The sequence below is a fragment of the Chlorocebus sabaeus genome, chromosome 4 (assembly GCF_047675955.1).
Source record: "Chlorocebus sabaeus isolate Y175 chromosome 4, mChlSab1.0.hap1, whole genome shotgun sequence".
Lineage (NCBI taxonomy): Eukaryota > Metazoa > Chordata > Mammalia > Primates > Cercopithecidae > Chlorocebus > Chlorocebus sabaeus.
Window position 1 is genome coordinate 28,374,754 of NC_132907.1, and position 23,467 is coordinate 28,398,220.

The 23,467-nt window shown below is 39.0% G+C and overlaps 1 protein-coding gene across 2 annotated transcripts in view; it reads right to left on the minus strand.

The window, feature by feature from the left end:
• Positions 1 to 23,467, minus strand: part of MAST4 (microtubule associated serine/threonine kinase family member 4) — a 579,655-nt gene that overhangs the window by 389,643 nt on the left and 166,545 nt on the right. For both annotated transcript variants that reach the window (XM_073014718.1, XM_007974205.3), the window contains exon 2: positions 22,166 to 22,319. In XM_073014718.1, the coding sequence (XP_072870819.1) occupies positions 22,166 to 22,319 (154 nt within the window). The remainder of the gene's footprint in view (positions 1 to 22,165; positions 22,320 to 23,467) is intronic.

The following is a 23,467-nucleotide window of genomic DNA, read 5'->3' on the forward strand; positions in this document are numbered from 1 at the left end:
GATTAGCTCTGTGTTCTTTGGAAAAATGTTTCTAAAATTCTACTATGCTTATTGAAACATGTATCAAATGTTTTCTACTGGCACGACTAGAAATTTAGAGGCAATAAATAAAAGTCTGTATTAAAGCTGGATTCAGTTGGACGGATTGATACAAGAGCTTGTCAAATCTCAACCACAGAGGTGTGGGTTGTTTGAATGGACTTTTTGTACTGGTTATTTTTGCTGTTTGAGCCAAAGGGTCTCTAGTTAACAGAGTGGAAAGTTCTGTAGCCTTGTATGGTTATATGTATATTAAAATAAATACATTACTGAATCTAGACCCAGATCATGCCTTGGTTCTATCAAGCCTACATATTACCTCTCCTGGAATGTGTTTTCTTTTGTTTTTTTTTTTTTTTTTTTTTTTTTTTTTTTGAGGCAAAGTCTCGCTCTTGTCCCCAGGCTGGAGTACAGTGGCACGATATCGGCTCACTGCAACCTCCACTTCCCCAGTTCAAGCAATTTTCCTACCTCAGCCTCCCGAGTAGCTAGGACTACAGGTGCCCACCACCAGGCCTGCCTAATTTTTGTATTTTTAGTAGAGACAGGGTTTCACCATGTTGGCCAGGTTGGCCTCGAACTCCTGACCTCAAGTGATCCACCCACCTCGGTCTCCCAAAATGCTGGGAGTGTTACAGGTGTTAGCCACTGTGCCCAGCCACGATACATGCTTTCAAAGCACCCCAAAGCTGGAAGTATCCCTCTGAAGTAGAAAAATACCAAGTCTGCAATAATTTTAGCAGAATGGCCATACTTTATCACTGGGGAATAATGGTACCTGACTAGATTTGAAAGCTTCCATTAAAAAAGTTCCGTATCACCTGAAGTGCAACATATATTTATTAGCCAGTCCATAGTCTTACATTTTAGGTTATTTTTCTTAGACTACAAGTAGGACATCAAAGAGAAAATAAGACCTAGTAACTACATAACAAAGCTCTCTCTTGATATGATCTCTGGTTCTCAATCATACAGGAGAACTCTGAAAAAAAATGTGTACATCCCTCTAAGGTACCAACCAGGAAAAGGGGAAGCTGAAGTGGCCCAGATATTGCTATCAAGGGTTTTGGGGAGATTTTAAGGACAGCTATAAAAGGAAGGCAGGAAGAACAGGGGTAGCACTGCAGAAGTTAAGGGAATAGAAACAAAAAGAACAATGGCAAGCTGGCACTGAACTGGTGCCATGAGCAGGCAGACAGGGCACAGGCTCCGTTGCCAAACCTTGTTCTCTCGTCCTATATCTTTACAGGTATATAGGTTAATAGGTTTTTGGCTAACAGCCTCTCTGCCTAGACATCTCTACTGAAGCTCTCAAAGCAGCTCCCGGAAAGTTCACACCCACCACTAACCTGGAAGGAGGGACATTCTCACCATTTTACCTTCCCCTGTATCTAGTAACATCTCTCTTGCTTAATCTCACTTCTGGGTAAATACACACAGGAAGTAAAAGTAGGGGCTCAAATAAATATCTGTACTCCCATGTCCATAGCAGCATTAGTCACAATAGCCAAAAGGAGGAAACAACTCAAGTATTCATTGAGGGATGAATGGATAAACAAAATGTTTATATATATATATATATATATATATATATATATCAATGGAGTATTACTCAGCCTCAAAAAGGAAGGTAACTCTGACTTGTGTTACAACATGGATGAACTTTGGAGACATGCTGAAAGAAATAAACCAGTCACAAAAGGTCAGACATTGTATTGAGAGGTGAAGCCAGCAGGACTTCCTGGGTTTAGTGGGGACTTGGAGAACTTTTCTGTCTAGCTAGAGGATTGTAAACGCATCAATCAGTGCTCTGTGTCTAGTTAAAGGATTGTAAATGCACCAATCAGCACTCTGTAAAAATGCACCAAATCAGCACTCTGTGTCTAGTTAAAGGATTGTAAATGCACCAATCAGCACTCTGTAAAATGGACCAATCAGCAGAACACAAGCGGGGCCAAATAAGGGAATAAAAGCTGGCCACCCAAGCCAGCAGCAGCAACCGACTGGGGTCCCCTTCCACACTGGAAGCTTTGTTCTTTTGCTCTTCACCATAAATCTTGCTGCTGCTCACTCTTTGGGTCCACACCCCCTTTAAGAGCTGTAACACTCGCCATGAAGGTCCACAGCTTCATTCTTGAAGTCAGCGAGACCACGAACCCATCGGAAGGAAGAAACTCTGGACACATCTGAAGGAACAAACTCCGGACACACCATCTTTAAGAGCTGTAACACTCACTGCAAAGGTCTGCAGCTTCCTTCTTGAAGTCAGCGAGACCAAAAAACTACCAGAAGGAACCAATTCTGAACACAGTATGATTCCATTTATGTGAAGTATCCAGAATAGTCAAATGCATTCTTTCATTGAAAGCATAACAGTGGTTTACAGGGGCTGGTAGGAGTGAGGAATGGGGAGTTCCTGTTTAATGGGTACAAAGTTTCAGTTTGGGATGATGAAAATATTCTGGAGATGGAGAGTGCTGATGGTTGTACTTAATGCCATTAAATTATACATGTAAAAATAGTTAAATGGTAAATTTTGATATATATATTTTTTACCACAGTGTTTAACCTGCCCCCTAATCCCTTGCTTGGCCAATACCACTGTACCTTATAGAGGAAAAAATAAGGAGATCCTTTTTGTTGTCCAAAAGGATGTATCCACATTAACTATATCACCACCTGCTTTTGCAAATTATACTTTATAACCTAAGCCCTCTCAATCATTTATAAGTTAGAGGAAATGAGCTTTTAAAGAACCTGTCAAACTTAAGAAATGAAGAAGGGGCAAAGACCGAAAAGAGTCACTGTCTAAATCTGGGCAGAATTCATGACTCAGCAGCCATCACCCTAATTCCATTGCCATCAAAAGATTCTTCTTCTCTGCCCCATTGCTCACTCCTAAACATTTGTTCCCTCATCGTCATGACTGTCATCCTCACAGGCAATTACAGCTTCCCTTATTCATCTTCAGCTGTGCTCCCACAACAGAGACATGGTTCCCTTCATCTTCCACTCACATGGGTGACTGACTTCCAATTTCTTGTCCTCACTGCAAAAGAATGACCGTACCTAGACAGCATCAACGATGCTGCTAAATCACTCTTCTTAATGGCATAAATGAATACAATTTGAGAAACCAATAGATCTGTGACCAGAAAGTGCAGAAGTTCACTGACTCCTATATTGAACTGCTATTCTAGCCTTTAAAAAAAAAAAAAAAAAAAAAAAAAAAAAAAAAAAAAAGGTGCTGTGTGTTTACTCACACAAGGGAAGTCCAAAGCAGAGCCTTGACTCTAAGTGCTTAAAGACATCACTGACTACTGACCAATGATCTCCAACTGACAAGGTAACTGAAAGCTGGACCAAGAGCACCTGCAAGTCTTTTGGAAGGCTGGTACTGGGAGTAGGGTGATGCCAAGAGGGCATCAAGGTCTTAATCAAGATTGTAAGACTCAAATTTTTTTGCTAAACTGTTTTTCCACAAGACTCAAATCCACCAGAGATGCCCAATTTCACTTTTTAGAATATTATCACCAGCATTCCATACTTAACATAGAATGCCAACGCCACATTGCTAACTACAAAATTTGCCTGGTGAGCAAGTCAGAGCATCACTGTGAAAGGAAGCTCCTAGCAAGGGGTACGGGTATCAGTTTTTCTTTCAGGCAAGCCCAGACAGACTAAGTACCTGACAAATGTTTTAAGGAGTCACTAAAAAGCCCAATTCCATGCTGTGAGAGAACTAGGGACGGGTGAAAAACGATAGAACATACATGTCTACAATACAGAAATCAAAGTCTTTGAACAAACCATGAGGCTATGGAGCAGAAACTCAAGCTGCCACTGCCACTGTGAACCAGAGCTGCAGTGTTCAGAACAATTTTTGGTGTGGGTAATATGGCAAGGTGATTCAAAGATAAAGTCATCTTTTCACCCTCAATCATAGATAGTCACCCTGTTACTCTTGCCATGATATGATAAAAGAGCAAAAATGCTAACACATAGTTTATTTTTAAATGGAAACACATTAAAGTCAGACTTAAAGAGAAATATATTTGACCTTTCTTTTACTTTCCCTTAACTTGTTCCTAAAAAACAACAATATTTCTTCTTATCTACCAAGATTATCACTCTCAGTCAAATTCCAATAAGGGCAGATATTAGAACCAAATTAATACATGTGATAAAGCTTGGTAAGCTATAATGTTTCTATTATTACAAGCATATTACTGCCTTTGGGCTTACCAACACCCAGCAAATTCTCCCATTCTGCAATGAGGCCCAGCCCTGGCCACCAACTGCCTGTTTTACCCAGACCACCAAGGCAGTTGTCCTTCGGGTGGCATTTTTCTGGATTTAAAATTCTTATCAAAAAATAAATAATGGTTTGGCCCCAAACTCCAGTTGCAGAGACCAAAGACTAATGTGACAACTAAAATTGATTTTTAAAGAAGTATTAAATAGAGCCTACACTAATGAGAACATGGTAACAAGATTCTGACATCAAGCAGCGTTGGTTAGAATGAATGTCTGCCTGAGTGAGGGCACCCAAAGAGGTGGGTGGTGGCGGTGTCTGCGCAATGCTGGGCAGAGGTCAGTGTTAACATCTGCAATCTGGTCTCCCTCAATTCACGTATTGAAATATAATTCAGTAGAATGAATTGCTAGACATGTCTAACCCCCCTGGGAAATGACAGATATTGATGAATGCTGCTGGCAAGATATATGGAAGGAAACGGCAAATAAATAGAACCATTTTTTCTCAGAGTCATTTTGTGGATATGTGGAACAGCTGTTAAACTACTTGTCAGCTCCCTCTTCTGTCTTCCTCTCCGTCCTCCCTCTCCCCAGCTGCCTTATCTACACCTTCCTAAAACCTCCCTGAGGACCAGTACCTGGCCCTCTTTAAAATAATAATCAAATGAATAAGAGTCATCTCTTCCTCCTCCCCATCACACTGTGACTTCTCAATCCAGTCAGTGCAACCCTAAGATTTCACTCCATCTAAATGTGTTCACTGCCCCTCCAGATCCTTGAAAGACCCTTAATTTGTAAACTTGTAAAATCAAACTGTTGATTTCAAGTCTATCACCAAAGGTCCCAGGCATGAGGTTTAAATCCTAAAATCAAACCCTGACTACTATCATATATCCACCATGTGACTTTGGATAGGCTTAACCTTCTAAGTCTCAGTTACCATAAACATGCTGTACAATGATGATGATACCAATCTTATGAGGTGGTGAGAACTCATTTAGAATGTAAACAAAGAACCTCTCATACCATCTGACAAAAGGTCCAAACTAAATTATTACTTTTTATCCACTCTACTTTTCACTGTTAAACAGCTCCTCCTGGCAACGGTCCTCCTCCTTGTCATCTTCAGATCAGATCAAATTCTCTCCAGCACTGGGAACTTGGAGCATACCTGGTTCTTGTTCCATCCACCAGGTGGACTCAGGAGTACAGAATGGAAAAGCAGTCAGATATCAGTTTGCATCCTCCTTTCACCATTTAGTAGCTAGAGGGCCCCGGATAAACAACTTGACCTCTCTGAGCTTCGATTTCCTTCCCTCTAGTGATGATGATAGTAGGTAACACATGTTAAAGTGCCCAGCACAAAATTGAACACACAATTTGTGCTCAGTGATAGTTCAGGTCCCCCTCCAGGATGCTTTTACCCATTCTGGCACCACTGGAATGGAATCCACAAGTAGGATTCAATGCCAATGGTGCCAACCAAGAAGGCTACTACCCTTACCTTCCCCCTTCACACCACTCACTGCTATGTGTGGGTGCACATGTACAGAGTGCCATTTATTTATGTATGCAGTATGTTCTACTACACTGTAACTTCTGCATCTCATCTGTTTTTGTAGCCCCACGTCACACCTAGCTTGATATCCTGCATGTGAAACACACTAGACTTTACAGAACCAGATGCATAAGTCTGTGTGTACTGACTTTCCATCTGTCTCTCATTTATATTTCTCCCAAGGATCATATTTTTCATGATTATTTAGTTACACATTGCCTAGAAGAATGTTTAAGTTTGGCTCAAGTGTTTGTTTTATAATGACAACAATAATGAAGAAAACTCAGAGGCCTTAAACTTGATATGGAGGAGACCGTGTCACTTTTTACAGCTGTGATTTTCTCTTCTAAAAACCATCTCAAAAAGAGTCTACCATCTCCACAATATAATGTATATTTTCAAGGTAAGCTAATTAACCTCAATACCCCAGAGGACAACTTATATTTGATATCTTACTTCTTGGAGAAATTATGAATCCTACTCAGTGACACTCTTTTGCTCACCAAGATGCTTTGATAGATGCCCTCAAATGTCACTGGCAACCCTGAGACACAGAACATTTCTCACAACCACCCTACATCTAAACAGTTATGACAGAGGCTAAGGAGTTGGGGACCAGTAGTTTTACAAGAGAAACAAAAACAACAAAAGCCACCATAGAGGTGACAAAATAAACTCCATATCACAACCTATGCAGAAACTTCCAGACAAGTCTAAATTTCCTAACAGGTTCTCTATTTTTACAAGGAAACTCTTACATATGGTCTAATTCACATAATCATGTATTTCATAATCATGTAATCACATCTATTTCTTTGGAACACTTGCTAGTTCCATGCTAGGTCTATTCCAATAGATTTCAAATTCTTTCTCAAGAACAATATCTATGTATGTTACCTGAAGAATGTAATATTTTTGTCTTAAGAAATGCTTGTCAATATCGATCAATGAATAAGAAATCTAGAGCATAACCATAAAATATTTCCTCAAAAATACCACAGAGTGCATCTCCCCCAGTGCCTTCAAATGGCCATTTGTTAAAGGTTCCTACTTCTGAAGTGAGAGATCTCAGTTAGGAACTGGGTAACCTGCTCTTCTCCCTTATGAGGAAAGTTAATGCCCACTCTGCCTGGTTTCAAAGCAAAAGGATCTAAGAACCATTGTTATCCAACCCTGCATGCTGAATTAAATCCTAACAAAACACCAATTGCTTCACAAAACAATGCCCTTGTTTTTAAGATGAGAAAAGTCAAAGCCAAGATTAGCATCATGACTGCCTCTGCACTGCTTGAAAATTAATGGTAGGTGTAGGGTTGGAATTCATCCTTTCCATTTCTGGTCTATCAGTTGTCAGTTGCCACTGACAACTTATGAAAGCTCAGATGACATGAAGTAGCCCTGAACTCCAGGGTCAATGCTTCATGTTTTACGGTAATAGTTTTGCCAGCTACTTAGCATTCCTTCTCAGAGAATTCAGCCATGCTTATGGGGAATCAGTGGGCTGAGTTGGGGGAAGGTAGTCTTTTGGTTGCTCCAGTCACGCTCCAAATGGTCATCTCTCAAGCTTGAAAGCCAGATCATTTTCTTCTAGCCATTTCATTAAATGCATTACATCTCCCATTATTTGATCCACAAAGAAAGCACTGTGACTATTGAAGGCATTGTAATAGGGCAAATGCAAAAACTTTTAGACATCAAAGAGTACAGTATATCATATATCAGAGCTGCTTGGGGTTGTCTGCAAAGATGGTCCTGACTCCCATGTGACTAAGCAGCTACAGGGGGAAAACACACACACACACAGACACACACAATACACGTGCACAAAAAGGATATTGAATGAATGTCTATGTATAATGCCTCTAAACACTTGCCATTCATACCATGCCTGTACCTATGAGACTATGTCTGATAACGCCTAGGCACAGAACCATTCCAGTATTTATTGATAAGATGGCCAGATTTAGCAAATAAGAATACAGGATGCATACCTATATTTAAATTCAAGTAAATTTGAATATGTATGCTCCTAATATAGCACTGGATACTAAAAATATTATTAGTTGCTACTGGGTATATACCCAAAGGATTATAAATCATGCTGCTATAAAGACACATGCACACATATGTTTATTACAGCACTATTCACAATAGCAAAGACTTGGAATCAAACCAAATGTCCATCAGTGACAGACTGGATTAAGAAAACGTGGTACACATACACCATGGAATACTATGCAGCCATAAAACAGGATGAGTTCATGTCCTTTGTAGAGACATGGATGCAGCTGGAAACCATCATTCTCAACAAACTATCGCAAGAACAGAAAATCAAACACCACATGTTCTCACTCATAGGTGGGAATTGAACAATGAGAACACTTGGACACAGGAAGGGGAACATCACACACTGGTGCCTGTCATGGGGTGGGGGGAGGGGGGAGGGACAGCATTAGGAGATATACCTAATGCAAATGACAAGTTAATGGGTGCAGCACACCAATATGGCACATGTATACATATGTAACAAACCTGCACGTTGTGCACATGTACCCTAGAACTTAAAGTATAATAAAAAAAATTATTAGTTGCTTATCTGAATTAAAATTTAATTGGATACCCCATATTTTATCTGGCAATATGAGAATTAGAAATGCACAAGGCTTTGCTTTGAGGATACAAGGAAAAAGTCCTCAATAAATTTATAAACTAGCAAACAGAATGATAGGTACACAAATAAAAAAATTAAAAGTAATCTCTCTTTTAAGAAAAGAACAACATAAGATGGTATCAAAGGAGAGAGAGGTGGAAGAGTCAGCAAAAGTAACATGATTGTATTTGGAATGGAATCTGAATGTAGAAAAAAGCCTTAAAGATTACATCCTTCATTATCAGTTTATACACCTAAGAGGGCAGGGGTACAACAACACTCATAGCCACAGGTATGTGCATGATGTATTATTTCCCACTTTGTTTAGTGTTATTTACATATACACCACTGCAGCCAAAAGCTAGCAAAATGGAGCAAAACCAAAATAAAACACTTTGCACTGAGATTCCTGGCAACCAAGACAAAAAGAGAAACAGTGGGTTTACTAGCTGTCATTATTTAACAAAAGAAAGAATTCAAATTATGAGACCAATCTAAACCCTTTTTTCTTGATCTGAGCACAGATAAACTTGTTTCAGAAGTTTTAATAAAAGGTCAATGACATACATAATTATTAACTCTCCTTCAGAGTAACTTAGGGCAAAAATACAGGCCATCCTACATTATTGAAACTAAAAACCAAGGGTGCAATGCAGTGTGTGCATGCATACATGTAAACACACAAATGCCCATGTATGTTACTTACATATATACATGCCTCTTCTTTACACAGACTGGGAAACTGGGAGCTGCACAACCTTATGCAAAATCCTTCTTAAAGCTGAACTGGGTACAGCATTAATAATTTACAGCAGTCACAATTTGTCTTAGTTTGTGCCTCTACAACAAAATAACAGAGACTGGTAATTTATAAAGAACAGAAATTTATTTCTCACAGCTCTGGAGGCTGGAAGTTCAAGATCAAGGTGCTGGCATGTGGTCTGGTGAGGGCCTTCTTGCTGCATCCTCGCATGGCAGAAGGAGAATGAATGGCAAGCTCACCAAATGCTGCTGTGTAAAAGAAGCCTCTTTTAAAAGGGTCTTAGTCCCATTCATGAGGGAGCAGCCCTAGGATAGCCTAATCATCTCTTAAAAGCCCTACTTCTAAATACTATCAAACTGGCAACACTCGAATTTTAGAGAGGACACAAACCACTACACGATTGCCCCTGTGTTCTTACTCAAAGAAGGAAACAGACATTTAAGTAATATCATTCTCTCTTTTACAAGTCAGCAATGAGTTAAATGCAAGGAGGGGACTTAACCTCTGCTCTCCCTTCAGGCTTAGGTCTGATTCAGATGCCTGAGACAATACTGTCAAAGAATAGAGAAATTATCTGTCTAGGCAGACACAAGAAAATAAATTTAGCCCTCACAATGTGTGGTGATTAAGTACTTGAATGACAATGGAACATGACAATGACAAATGCGGGCTACCACCACCAAAGTCATTAATATATCAGAAACACTAATTTTTATAAATCTTTCAACTTCCCGGTTGGTGGCATTTGCATTTCTTTACCTACTCTTTTTCCTGTGGAACTGACATAAAGTCAGCATCATTTTCAGTTTCTATCTGGGAAGTTAAAAAAAACTTCTACATTCCCAGTGGCTTTGATTGGCCACCAAAAAATGAGCTATAAGCAAGAGAGGAATGGCCTGGGTGTGCTCAAGTGACAGGACACCTACTAGCACCTCTAATAGAGGCAAAGGTGGGCTTCCTCGTGCAGCAACAAATAAAGCCTGTGTGTGTGCACAGGGGTTCAAGGGAGGGTGCAGGGGCTGGAAAATGAAGAAAACCCATTTTCTACAAAGACTTTCCCTCCCTCACCACTGTAGCTAAAATTATTTACTGCTTAACTCAAAGGGACCTTGAGAGTATAGGATCCAACCCGCCCACTTGACAGATGAAGAAACTAAGAGCCAGCAATAAAGGCTACTTAGAAGTTGACTTGGGACCAGAATCTGGACCTTAGATCTCCAGTTCACGTTCTTCCATTTACACCCTGAAACAGTAGTATAAGATGGCAAGATGCTGTCTTTACCCAGGCAAATCACTTGCTTTCTTTAAATTCTGTTTCATTTAATTCAGTGATCCCATTCTCTCTCTGATCTACATCTCCCCACTCCCTACTGCATCGCACCCTACTACTCTCTGCCTCTGTTGTCCAGGGGATTCATGTATAGTGCAGTTTACTAATTCCAGTACATGAGCAGTTAGCACCTCATTAGTACTGCAGTTTGTATGAAATAAGATGTCACTGGCCTTTTACTTTGGAAACCAGTAGTGTATGTCAAGCCACATAGCCTTTCCCCACGTTTCCTATAAGAGGGTAAAATCTTAAAAAAAAAAAAAAAAAAAATTGAAACATGAAGGGAAAAAGTATAAAATAGAAACTGAAACATCACCAGAAGAGCCAGTTACCTATGTCCAACTCTGTAAATGGGTTCCAGTGTGGTGTGAAATGGCACCACCCACCATCTTCTTACCTTTCCCAATCTTACTTCCTCCTCCCCCAGCAACTCAAGGACACGAAGTGTGAGATTTACTAGTTCATACTAATTTTCCAGTATTTCAATAAATCTTTCACACTGTCAACTGTAATATAATCAAGTCATCGTTTGTGGCTTCCTCATCTCTACTAAAGACTCACAGAGGAGCTAAAGCCACTTCATCTCTGAGGGTCTACAAATATAAGGAACCGAGAAGATGAGCTTGGATCAGTGTGCTTTTCAGACCCTGAAAGAGCACAGTGCATGAAGGATAGGAAAGCCACACCCAGACGTGCCTGGGCCACAGTCCATCCTGTCAGAAAGAAAGAGAGTTCCGGGAAGTACTAAAAGACAAAACTAAAAAGCAGTGGAAAGAAAAAGGAATATGATTATGCCTCATCCAAAAAGCTCAACACCTTGATAACAGGCTTAAAAAAAAAGCCCTGAAATCAGTTTCTTATTCTAAAGGCAATTCTAAGAAGAAAGCAACTTGAATTTTTAAGATATGGATTCAATAAATTAATCTTGTTTCCTAGGGAAGGATCAAAGCCCATTATTTGTAGAATCACACTAGAACCTAAGAAATGAGCACGGGAGTGGGGGGAGGAAGCCTTCTGTTCACGGATCCTGTTATTCTGTACATTTTTGGTTTAAGTTTCTTCATTAGCCTAACTGGCATACAGAGCCTCCTGACAGAAATATATTTACACACAGGCCTGGCACAGTGGCTTATGCCTGTAATCCCAGCACTTTGGGAGGCTGAGGGCAGGTGGATCATGAGGTCAGGATATCAAGACCATTCTGGCTAACACGGTGAAACTCCGTCTCTACTAAAAATATAAAATAATTAGCTGAGCGTGGTGGCAGGTGCCTGTAATCCCAGCTACTTGGGAGGCTGAGGCAGGAGAATGGGCGTGAACCTGGGAGGTGGAGCTTGGAGTGAGCCAAGATCCCGCCACTGCACTCCAGCCTGGGCGACAGACAGACTCCATCTCAAAAAAAGAAAATTTACACACATACAAGTTTTAAAATCATGCCAGCAAAAACTTTAAAGGACTACCAGACATCCTCCTCTCTGGTGTATGTTGAAGAATTCCAGTTACTGGGTTTGGTTTGCCACATTTAACACACCCAGCCAAAGGTCCAGATAGCCAACATATTTTGCAGCTGATAATGGTTTAGCTGTATCTGAGTATTTTCCTGCCCGAGTAATCTTGAAATTCTATGTCAACAGTGATTGAAAGCCCACGTTACCTTTTGCTCTGCAAAGGGGGCTTCAAGCATCTTAAGAGAAACTGGGCCTCCTATGGAAAACATTAACTAACACTCAGGACCAAGTGTTAAGTTTTTCAAACTATCAGGTACAGAACTATAAAAGTGATTTCTGAAGTGCCTGATTTGCTGACAAAGCACGGCTGCCAACACTATCCAGAGCTCAGGTACACATCAAAGCAAACAGCCCAGTCTCTCATCTGCCCCTGGGTATAAGAGAAATGCTTTTGATTCTTAAAGTCCTCATTCAGGTTCTTTCCTTAATTTTCCCCTCATGCCTGTCTTGTCACCTCCTGGGAAGGCTTCCCTGGTGCAAAATGCCTGAAGGAGAGACTTGGGCTCCCAAGAGGCTGCAGCCTGACTCTGAACAAGGTGGTGGCCACTTGGCAGTTTCTAAGTGGCAGGTGACCTGGGTCTGGGAACCACCACGTGAGCCCGTTAGAGGGGCAATGACTCATCGATAGACCATCTGCATGGGAGATGAGCTCCAGCAGAAGGCTCCCTGACAGAGAGCCACTGGGAGGCAGCATCTGCCAAAGGAACTCGCTGGCAGCTGTGCGTCCCATTAAGTCTAGGTCTCATGAGACCTTCCTACTCCTGACAAGGAGGAATTGCAGCACTTACAAAAATACATCAAAATAGTCACACCTTCTATCTAGAACACCTAGATAGCAAACAAAATATCCAGGATATAAACTGTCATAGGAGGAGTAAAGACAATAAATGGTTTTAAAGCTTCTTAAAATCATGCATTGTCACTGGGAAGAAGATGCTAACAGAATTGCCTGTTCATTGCCTGGTGACTCAAAAAAATTACATAGAGACATTCCTCAGCTTAAAAAGCTATTACTGATGAACTACACAATTTTTTAAGTTCTAAAACAACACTAGACCAACTCAAGAGAATTCTTGTCCTTAGTTATGTGCCTTCAGCACAGTGATTTTATAAATATGAAGAACTAGTAAAACAAATACCAGCAGGATGTTTTTAAGTCAGTAAAACCTTAAGTGTCAATTCTTTGTGGATCTGGGCTTTTTCTGGTTGGCCAAGAGGCAAGAACCCAAATTGGGAGTATCACAAGAGAGCACATCATGAGAATTATAAAGATTTTTTGCCCTTTAAAAATGTCAAATGGTGCCAAATTTCAAAACATCGTCATGTACCGCGTAATGTTTTGGTCAACAATGGACTACACATAGGAGGGTGGTCCTGTAACAGTATAATATTGTATTTTTACTGGACCTTTGCTATGTTAGGTATGTCTGATACATAAATACTTACCATTGTGTTAGTTACCTATGGTATGCAGTACAGTAACATGCTGTAAAGATGTGTAGCCCAAGAGCAATAGGTTACAGCCGGCTAAATCAGGTAGGTTTGTGTAAGTATACTCTATGATGTTTGCATTAGAAAATCACATTCTCAAAATGTATCCCCGTCATTAAGCGATGCGCGACTATATTAACATTTCAGTCACCCTTCAGGGGCTGGTTAAGTCAAACTCAGCTCACCCACTGCTCGCTCCCCAGCCCCACCAGGCACCCAAGTCCCAGCTTCTAGTCCTCTTTCCAAATTCCCACTGGCTTTGGCTCGAGCCCCAGAAATATCCCACCATGGGCACTAAAACTGCCTCTCATTCCTGTATAGCTCAGGTCCACCCTCCTCACCACTCTTATGAATGACCCTTGACCAGGCCTCTCTCTGTTTTCTGGTACCAGTATACCCAGTACATGAATATCCCTGGTGCTTTAACCTTTTACACAAACACGTAGACCGGCTTCACTTTCAATTCATGATCTCAGACTTTTAATGGGCTGTCAATGCTTTCAAGAAATCCTACTACATTTATAGTTTACCTTCTTATTCTTCAACACTATGTCATACCTCCTTCTCTTCTCAATTCCCATATAACCCTCCCAACTGCAACCCTTCCCCCATGGTCTCTCATAATGCACTGAGAAAAATGAAGCCCCTAAATCCAGCAACTCTCTGCTTTTTTTTTAAGCAAATGTATTAAGATTACTGATATAACTTTTTTAATTATCTCATTTTGATACAATTATAGATATACATGCAGTTACAAGAAATAATACAGAAAGATCCCAAGTACTTCTCTTTACCCAGTTTCCCCAATGGTAACATCTTGAAAAACCTTAGTACAGTATCACAACCCAAGAAAGGATATTGACACTGTCAAAGAACATTTCCATCATCACAAGGATCCCTCGTGTTGCCCTTTTATAGCCATACCTACTTCCCTCCTACCTCATCCCCTCCTTAATCCCTGGCAACCACAAATCAGTCCTCCAGTGCTATAATTTTATCATTTCCTCCTCTGAAGATGCTTCTCTCCTTCTGTGGTTCCACAGTCCTACTTGACATGCCTATTTAGTATGTCTCATCGGGCATTTCAAACATACTCAAAACGGAATTCATGACATCCTGTGTCTTTGTTAAAATCTGTTTCTCTCCTAGTCCTTCCTGACTTAGTAAGTGCCCTGCTCCCCTATCTCTTATCTAGCTGAATGCTGACGCAAGGCCAGCAGAGGCCATATTTCCCTAGCACCCCCCCAACACACACACACGCACACGCACACACACACACACGTGCACTTTACATTCATCTGTGACCAGGTAATTAGATCTTTCTAAAAGAATAGGAACGGAAATTAGCATGTGTCTTCCAGGCTGGGACTTTTAAGAAGTCAGAAGCGTTTCTCCTCTCTCTTTCCACTTCTACCAACTGGAAACGGGGTACCTCAAGGCTATTAAGAAGAGCAAAACCAGAAGATGGAATGTGGGTCCCTGAGTCACCATGGGAGGAGAGTTGCCTATGAACCCAAACATTTACTTTGAACTCTACATGGAGCAAGAAATAAACAACTATTGTGTTAAGCCACTGATATTTTCTGGTTTGCTTATCATAGCATGTAGCATTATCTTAACACACACCATTTTTATACAGGCATTCTTTTGATGGTGTTACAAAACTGAAGAAATCTAGAGTGTATAGGAAAGTTTAAGTTGTATTTAAGTGTGACATTTAGTAAATACCAAAGCTACCCATAAAAAAGCCATACTTTATATAAATTATCTTGAATCTGAATTATTTCAGATTTGCCTACTAAGCTAAAGAGGCCTTTAGGATGAGAAACCCATTTTGTACTACACAGTAATTAAAAGCAATAGCTTCCAGGTTAATTTTAAAGGAAAGAATGTTTTCTGGGATTGTGTTGTTCCTTTCTCTCTTCAAGTAAAAAAGTAACACTAAAAAATGCCTTTTTAAAAATTTTCAGACGTTATTCCAAATTGATTTCCATAGTCCAAAAAAGAAAACTCTCTTAACTTTCTTCCCAAGATAGAACGTCATGATTCTAACAGCTTTAAAATTCTAGTTTATATTGTCTGCAAAGCTGATTTCTTATTATTATGTGCATGTTATACACATATATAGATTTTTGTCTTTCTTTTACATTCCAACCAACCCAAACATTTGGGGGGAAAAAAAAAAAAACCTCTCTTCATGGGGAGAAGCAGCACTCATTTTCTGGCTATTAAGGCTGCAACATACATCACAGCTGTAGAATGCAGGACAAAGATTTGGGGCATGTATTTGCATATCAAGAAGCCAGGATTCAAGATCCCGAGCTTCTGTCCTTCATTCTGCAGCTTCCTCACTGTGAGCTGTCAGGCATATTACCAACAATATCCATGCCCAGACTTAAGGGTCTGTATAATAATTAGAATAATGCTCCACTTCCTCCTCAGGGGGCTCCAAAGCTCAGTCAATGTTTACATGAGGCTTCTAGGTGCCTATTTAGCAAAGTGTGGACCTTCAAGACAGGAAACACATCAGCCTCCAAAATAAAAATCCAGGCAGTAATGTGCATAGGAAGCTCCGGGTCTATTGTTTAAATGCCAGTTCTGCAAAAAACGCACTGGTTATTTTCTCGTCTTTAATCTAATGCCCTTAGTGATTCAAAAGTTTAGTTAGGGAGGAAAATGTGAACATTTCAATCTTGAGTGTCTATGCATAGTGAAATTATGGGGTTTTGGGCTTTTTCATTATAGTGTTTTGTATTTTCTAAACTGTCTACATTGAATACATATTATGTTGAAACTTAAAAATAGTTAAATAAGATATTTTACTGTAAAAGATTTTTTAAAAAGAAGCTAACTAGGATAGACTGAATTATCAGTTCCAATTCTTTACTCCTCTGGAGTAACATTAAAGTCAGCTCTCACATCCAGATTCAACTAACTGTGGATCAAAAATATCGGGAAAAATATAAATAGTGATATGATAAAAATACTACAAATGTTAAAATACGGTACAGCAACTATTTACAGAATATTAATATTTACATTGTATTAGGTGAAATAAATCATCTAGAGATGATTTAAAGCTTACAGAAGGATATGCATAGGTTACATGCAAATACTACACCATTTTATATAAGTGACTTGAGCAACTATGAACTTCGGTATCCTGGAACCTGGAATCTGTGGATACTGAGGGACAACTGTACATACAATCAGGCATTGCTGAGCAAAAAGGACACGTTCTGAGAAATGCTTCCTTAGGCAGTTCCGTCATTGTGCAAACATCATAGGGTGTACTTTCACAAACTCAGATGGTGTAACCTACTATGCAACCAAACTACAGGGCATATAGCCTATTACTCCTAGGCTACAAATGTTACAAATGTGTAGAGCATGCAACTGCACCTAATACTGTATGCAGCTGCAACACAGTGATCAGTATGTGCATATCTAAACATGGAAAGCTACCTTAAAAACACAGAATCAAAGATAAAAAGTGGTATGCCTGTATAGGGTACTTGCCATGAATAGCTTGCAGGAATAGAAGTTGCTATGGGTGAGTCAGTGAGTGGTGAGTGAATATGAAGGCCTAGGACATCACTGTAGGTTTTAGAAGCACTGTATACTTAAGCTATGCTGATTTTAAAAAAATATTTTTCTTTAATAATAAATTAACCTTACCCAACTGTAACTTTTACTTTATAAACTTCTTAATTTTAAACTTTGACTTTTGTAATAACACTTAGCTTAAAATACAAACGCATCATAGAGCTGTACAAAAACATTTTCTTCTTTATATCCTTATTCTATAAGCTTTTTTTTTTCTATTTTTTCTTTTCCTTTTTAAACTCTTTAGTTTAAAAACTAAGATACAAACACCTTAGCCTAGGCCTACACAGAATCAGGATCATCTAGACATTACCATATAATGGGAGTTTTTCAGTTCCGTTATAATCTTATGGGACCACTGTCACATATACGGCCCATCACTGACCAGAATGACTTTATGTGGCACATGACTGTACCTGCATCCTGGCCAAGGTATCAAAAGGAAGTATGCTTCTACCCCTTGACTCTGGGCTTGACCATACCATTTGCTTTGGCCAATATGAAATTAGCAGACATAACACCAGCAGAACCTTGAAATGTGCCTGTACAGGAGAACTTGCCCTCTCCTGCTCCTGTCTTTCAGAAGGAGATGATGCCTTTGGTAACTGCTGGTCTGAAGAAGAAGATAGACACATAGAGCAAATCTGGCCCCAAACTGCATCCTGGAACCAAGCCCAGCAGGGCCCAGAGTGACCTACAGCCAACCCCCAACTGACCTATAGCCATCTGAACAAGAAAAAAATACTTATTGCTGTCTACCATTGAGATATTTGCAGTTATACAACATTACTGTTGTTGACTGATACACCACCAAATGCCACAGAAAAACTCGGGCTCAAAAACTGTCCCATGGATTAAGCTGCAGGGTATAAAAAAGGCCATAGCATCCTTCACTTGCCCATTTTTAAAGACAGCCTACTCAACCATCACTCCAGTTTGAGAAAATTCCTTAGCAGAAAGTAATTGTTTTCCTCCTCCTCCTCAAAGACAGATGCTCCTCATCTTACAGTGAGGTTACATCCTGATAAAACCATCAGAAGTAAAAACTATCCTAAGTCAATAATGTATTTCATACCCCACTAAACTCAGCATAAAGTTGAAAAGTCAAAAGCCAAACCATAGTAAGTGGGGGACCATCTGTATATAATTATTTAATTACAAATATAGTAAGTCTTAGGAAGTATGAGACACTATGAGACCATTTAACAATGGGATTTCACATTAATATATTGTGCATCTCTTTCAATATTAAAACATATTCTTTATAATATGACTTTTAATGTTTACAGTTGTTTCCCATTTTATATGCATACCATAATGTTTAATCAGTATTCATTTGCCAGCTATTTAGATAATATGAAATTTTAATTATTATAAATGGTGCTGCTTTAAATATAGCTAAGGTTAATTCTCTTGACATATGACTATTTCCTTGTGATGAATTCTGAGAAGTCAAATTTCTGCGTTAACCAATGTGTGAATTTTAAGGTGTTAAATATGTACTAATTGCCTAGTTTTACTTTATTTTTACAATTAAATGACTGGGAGCCCTACAGATTGAGTTAGCCACAAATTCCAACTGAGTGAATAATTTTCCCATCTAAGATTCACTCCAATTAATACTGCTGGAATTAAGAATTTATTTAAAACCTAGGTACTGAATATGCTAGGAACAGTGTAGCAGTTGTGAGCATGAACTCTGGAGCCACGACGCCTGGGTTCAAATCCTGGCTTTGCTGTTGTGAGAACTGTGACCTCAAGGAAGTTACTCAACCTGCCTGTGACTCAGCGTTCTCATGTGTAAAATGGGCTAACAGTGTCTCCCTCATAGACACATAGAGATGCTGTAAGGATTAAATAAGTTAGTAAATATAATTCCCTAAACATAATGCCTGCTACACAGTAAGCTTTTAATATTAGCTATCATTATTAGGGATAAATATATAAATTGATCACAGATCTTCCTTTCAAAAAGCTAAAACTTTAGTGAACCTTATCAAGGATAACTGGTTGGCAAAACTGTCCAATTATAAACTAAAAATCTTTGTTTTAAGGAAAGTAGAATACTGCCAAAGAAAAGATCCGTGGATTAAAACAAACTAAAACCATGAGAAGGTAGTCAGTCGTTAAGTAACAGATTAGATCGGGCATGGGCCTGTGATGGAAAAACCAGTATGGCTTATTTTAAGTTTAGCAACAGGGTATGTCCCAAGATGAGAACACAGGTGATTATTTAGTTACTTAAAACTAGTGGAAAACACATTTTTTAAAGATCAGGGAAAATGCTGTCTTTTCTGTGCTCCAACACCTGACACTAGCCCGACATGAACACAGTGCCTAACACAAAGTAGCAAGCCAGTCGATAAGGGTACCAAACTCATTTCCATGAGTCCATGCCACCCGTCAACTCCAAATCCCCCCAAATTCAATTAGTTATGCACATAATACCAACAGCTGCCTGGGCTAGCTGCTTTGTATGTATTATTTCATTAAATCTTCAGCTTAATTATATAGAGGAACAATTTAAAAATTTTTTTTTAATATTCTAATATAATTTTCAAGGAACTGTCTTCAAAAACAGGTTGACGTTCAGTGGATTTTTTTAAGCTCTTCTAAGTAGTATTAAATATTTTAAAAAATTATCTGACCAAAGATTTAGTTACTAAAAATAATTGTGCAGCAAACTAATTGTCTAAGGATAGACTTGCTAGAGCTGTTAAAATTATGACAAAAGAATCAAGTCCGTCTATTTATTTTCAAAGCTAAAGGCCAAATTTCATGTTTGAGATCATATACCTGCATCAACAGCCACACCCATGCATTATTTTAAAGCTTTATGTAAACTGCTTTAGCAAAAGTGGATAGAACAATTACTGCCCCTCCTTTCTGTCAGAAATAGTTGAATCAAGGTAAGTCCATTTCCTAAGTGCAATTAATAAATAAGAGGATGAGTCTTTTAACCTTTAAGATTTAATTTTCTTACCTATAAGAGTTACAATAATCTTTGGGATCTCCTACTTTAAAAAGCAAATAGTCTGCATTTACCAAATGAAAGCAAAGAAAAATATCCTAACAAGCATTAGAAGAGCATCAGTAAACTCAAGGGAAAAGATTTGCCTTAAACTGCAGCAATTTTTTTGATGAATTTCTCCCCCTTGCCCTGAGGTAGTTTGGCCCTTTGTTCCAGCAGAGTGGCACACTGCATCAGATGTCCCAGACTCCACTAATCATGTAGCAGTAGCACTTCTGTTCTCAGAAATTTCATCTTCAAAAAGCCAAAATCCATAGTTCTCCAAGAAAAAAAATTAGTAATTCAACTTATTTTCCAGGCCATTTTTAAACTGGCAGACAAGACCATCACATGGAAAGAAAACTCTGGGGATTTTAAGAAACAAAGTTCCCTGAAAATATTTATATCTAGAGGAAAAAGCACTCTGATGAAATAACAGAAATCTACCTTTCAGTGATATAGTTAATAACGTACAATTTTTAAGTGGTGAGTTACTTTTTAAAAGCTCAGTTTTAATTTAATTTGGCTATTTTGCAGTAAAAAATAATTTGTGAGTTTTCTGGATTTGAAAATTTCTCAGTTTTAACAATGAAATTTAAAAAGGGGTGAAAGAATTGAACCAATACTTCACAAAATACAAATAATTGTCCAATAAGCACATGAAAAGGTGTTCTACATTATCCAGTCACGAAGGAAACATAAATAAAAACCACAATGTCATACATCCATATAACACTGAAAATGGCTAAAATTTTAAAAACTGGCAATACCACAGGTTAGCAAGAATGCACAGCAATTGGATCGTTCATCCATATCAGGAATGTAAAATGGTACAATTTTAGAAAACCATTCGGCAATTTCTTTTCTAATTGTACTTTTATTAACAAAGAATAATTTATACATATTCATGAGGTACTAGTGATGTTTCAATCATATAATGTATAGTGATCAGATCAGGGTAATTAGCATATCCATCATCTCAAACATTTATCATTTCTTTGTGTTGGGAACATTCAATATCCTCCCTCTAGCTATTTGAAATTATATATAATTGTTAACTACAGTTATCCTACAGTAGTATAGAACACTAGAACCTATTCTGACAAAGTTAAACATACGCTACTAATACATGCAGCAGTTTAGGTGAATCTTAGAAACATCACACTGAGCAAAAGAAGTCAGACACAAAGGAGTAGACACTCTGCTTCCTTTAATATAAACCCCTTGAGAAAGTACATCTAATCTATAATGACAGAGAAGATCGATGGCTGCCTAGGGCCAAGGATTTGGCATTGAGGGTGGCAGTAGAGGGTTAGTTTGACGAGGAAGAGCATGGGAAACATTTTATATCCTGATCACGGCAGTAAACTGAGGTATATATTTGCAAAAATCCATCCAAATGGAAACTTAAAATTGGGGATACTGGCCCGGCACGGTGGCTCACACCTGTAATCCCCGCACTTTGGGAGGCCAAGGCAGGCAGATCACCAGGTCAAGAGATCAAGACCATCTTGGCCAACATGGTGAAACCTCGTCTCTACTAAAAATACAAAAATTAGCTGGGTGTGGTGGCGTGTCCTGTAGTCCCAGCTACTCAGGAGGCTGAGGCAGGAGAATCGCTTGAACCTGGGAGGCAGAGGTTGCAGTGAGCTGAGATCACGCCATACCACCGCACTCCAGCCTAGCAATGGAGCGAGATTCTGTCTCAAAAAAAAAAAAAAAAAAAAAAAAAAAAATTGGGGATATTGTCATTGCATGTAAATTATATTTCAGCAAAGTTTATTAATAAATTTTTCAATTTAACTGCTTTCTGGATTGGATAACATTTTTATGAAATGGTCTGCAGAGGCAGGCCCATTCTTAAGCAGGCTGATTACACGTGGAACTCTGGGGCCACGCAGGAACCTGTAAAGAAACGCAATTCCTTCTCTCATCCAAGCCACCACAACTCACCAGTCAGGGCTCCTCCCAGACTCCCTCGCCTTAGCTGTCTTCCATCCTCACTCAGCTGTCTTTTATACTTCAGTGATTTTCCAGGGCCAGAAGCCACATCTGGGTTGCTGCATTTCCGAAACGGCATGGGTGGAGGGGATAATATGTGGTCAAGCTGCAGAAAGAGGAAGAATGGCATCACTGGCTAGGGCATCAACACAGCCTAGAATGAAAGACCAATCATTTACACTTTTTCTTCCTTTCTTTTCCGTCTCAAACCCCATTCTCCCAATTCCGTGTTCAATTTCGCTACCTTAGAGAATTCAGAATTTCATTGTCACATTTCCATCCGAAAGAGAGTCTGGCTTGCTGCAAAATCTCAACAGGAGTGATTTTCAAACTGTGGGTTACAGCACATTAGTGGGTCATGAAATCAAGTTTGGTAGATTGTGACTGGTGTTTTTTAATGCAATAGAATAGAAATTATCAGCGTCCAATGAACAACGGGAAAGTATTGTTTCATGAAATCTTTTATTCAGCTGTGTGTGTGTGTGTGTGTGTGTATCCTAGGTCACTATATAAAACATGTCTTTCTGTACATGGTCTCCCCCAAAACTGAAGATTGTTGCTCTATAGAGAAGCAATAGATCACTCTCTTTAGTTGGTTACAAAAGAAAATTCACATATTGCTCACAAATATATGTTGTGCAGGAGAGAAATTTCTAAGCACCCTAGCCCTTAATGGAAATCAATACATCCCTACATCACTTTATAGCTTTTTAAAATAAAACCTGTCACAAGAATCAGAGAAACCAAAGTCACTTCAAGAGACAGCATTCTACAAAAGAATCCCTTGTGTCACAACACTTATTTCAAGATCTGCCTGTTTTTATAAGAAAGCCTCTCATACTTAATAGAGCCATACCATCTAAAATGTTCACCTTCAAGTAAGTACATATGAATATGTGTCTAAGATAGTTGCAAAGGACAAAAATTTTCATATACACCTACGTAAGTCCAGTTAGTTAGTAAAGATCCCTCAAAAAAGTACATAAAAAGGTTAACTTTGCAGAAATTTGAAAACAGAAAAGCCAAGTCACATTCAAAGCTGGGCATTTTAAGAGCCGTTTCACTGAGATTTGTTTTGTTTTCGTGGGGAAAAGAGGTGATCACCTGGTTATAGCTGTTCAATTTTTTCAGGTTAAGATTATCATGGATGTTATTTATAAGAAATAGAAATCTGGAGACTAGGTCATCCATTTTGTCTGTCTATGCACTGCATCATATTCAAAGTCATTGCACAGGCTGAGCACAGTGGCTCAT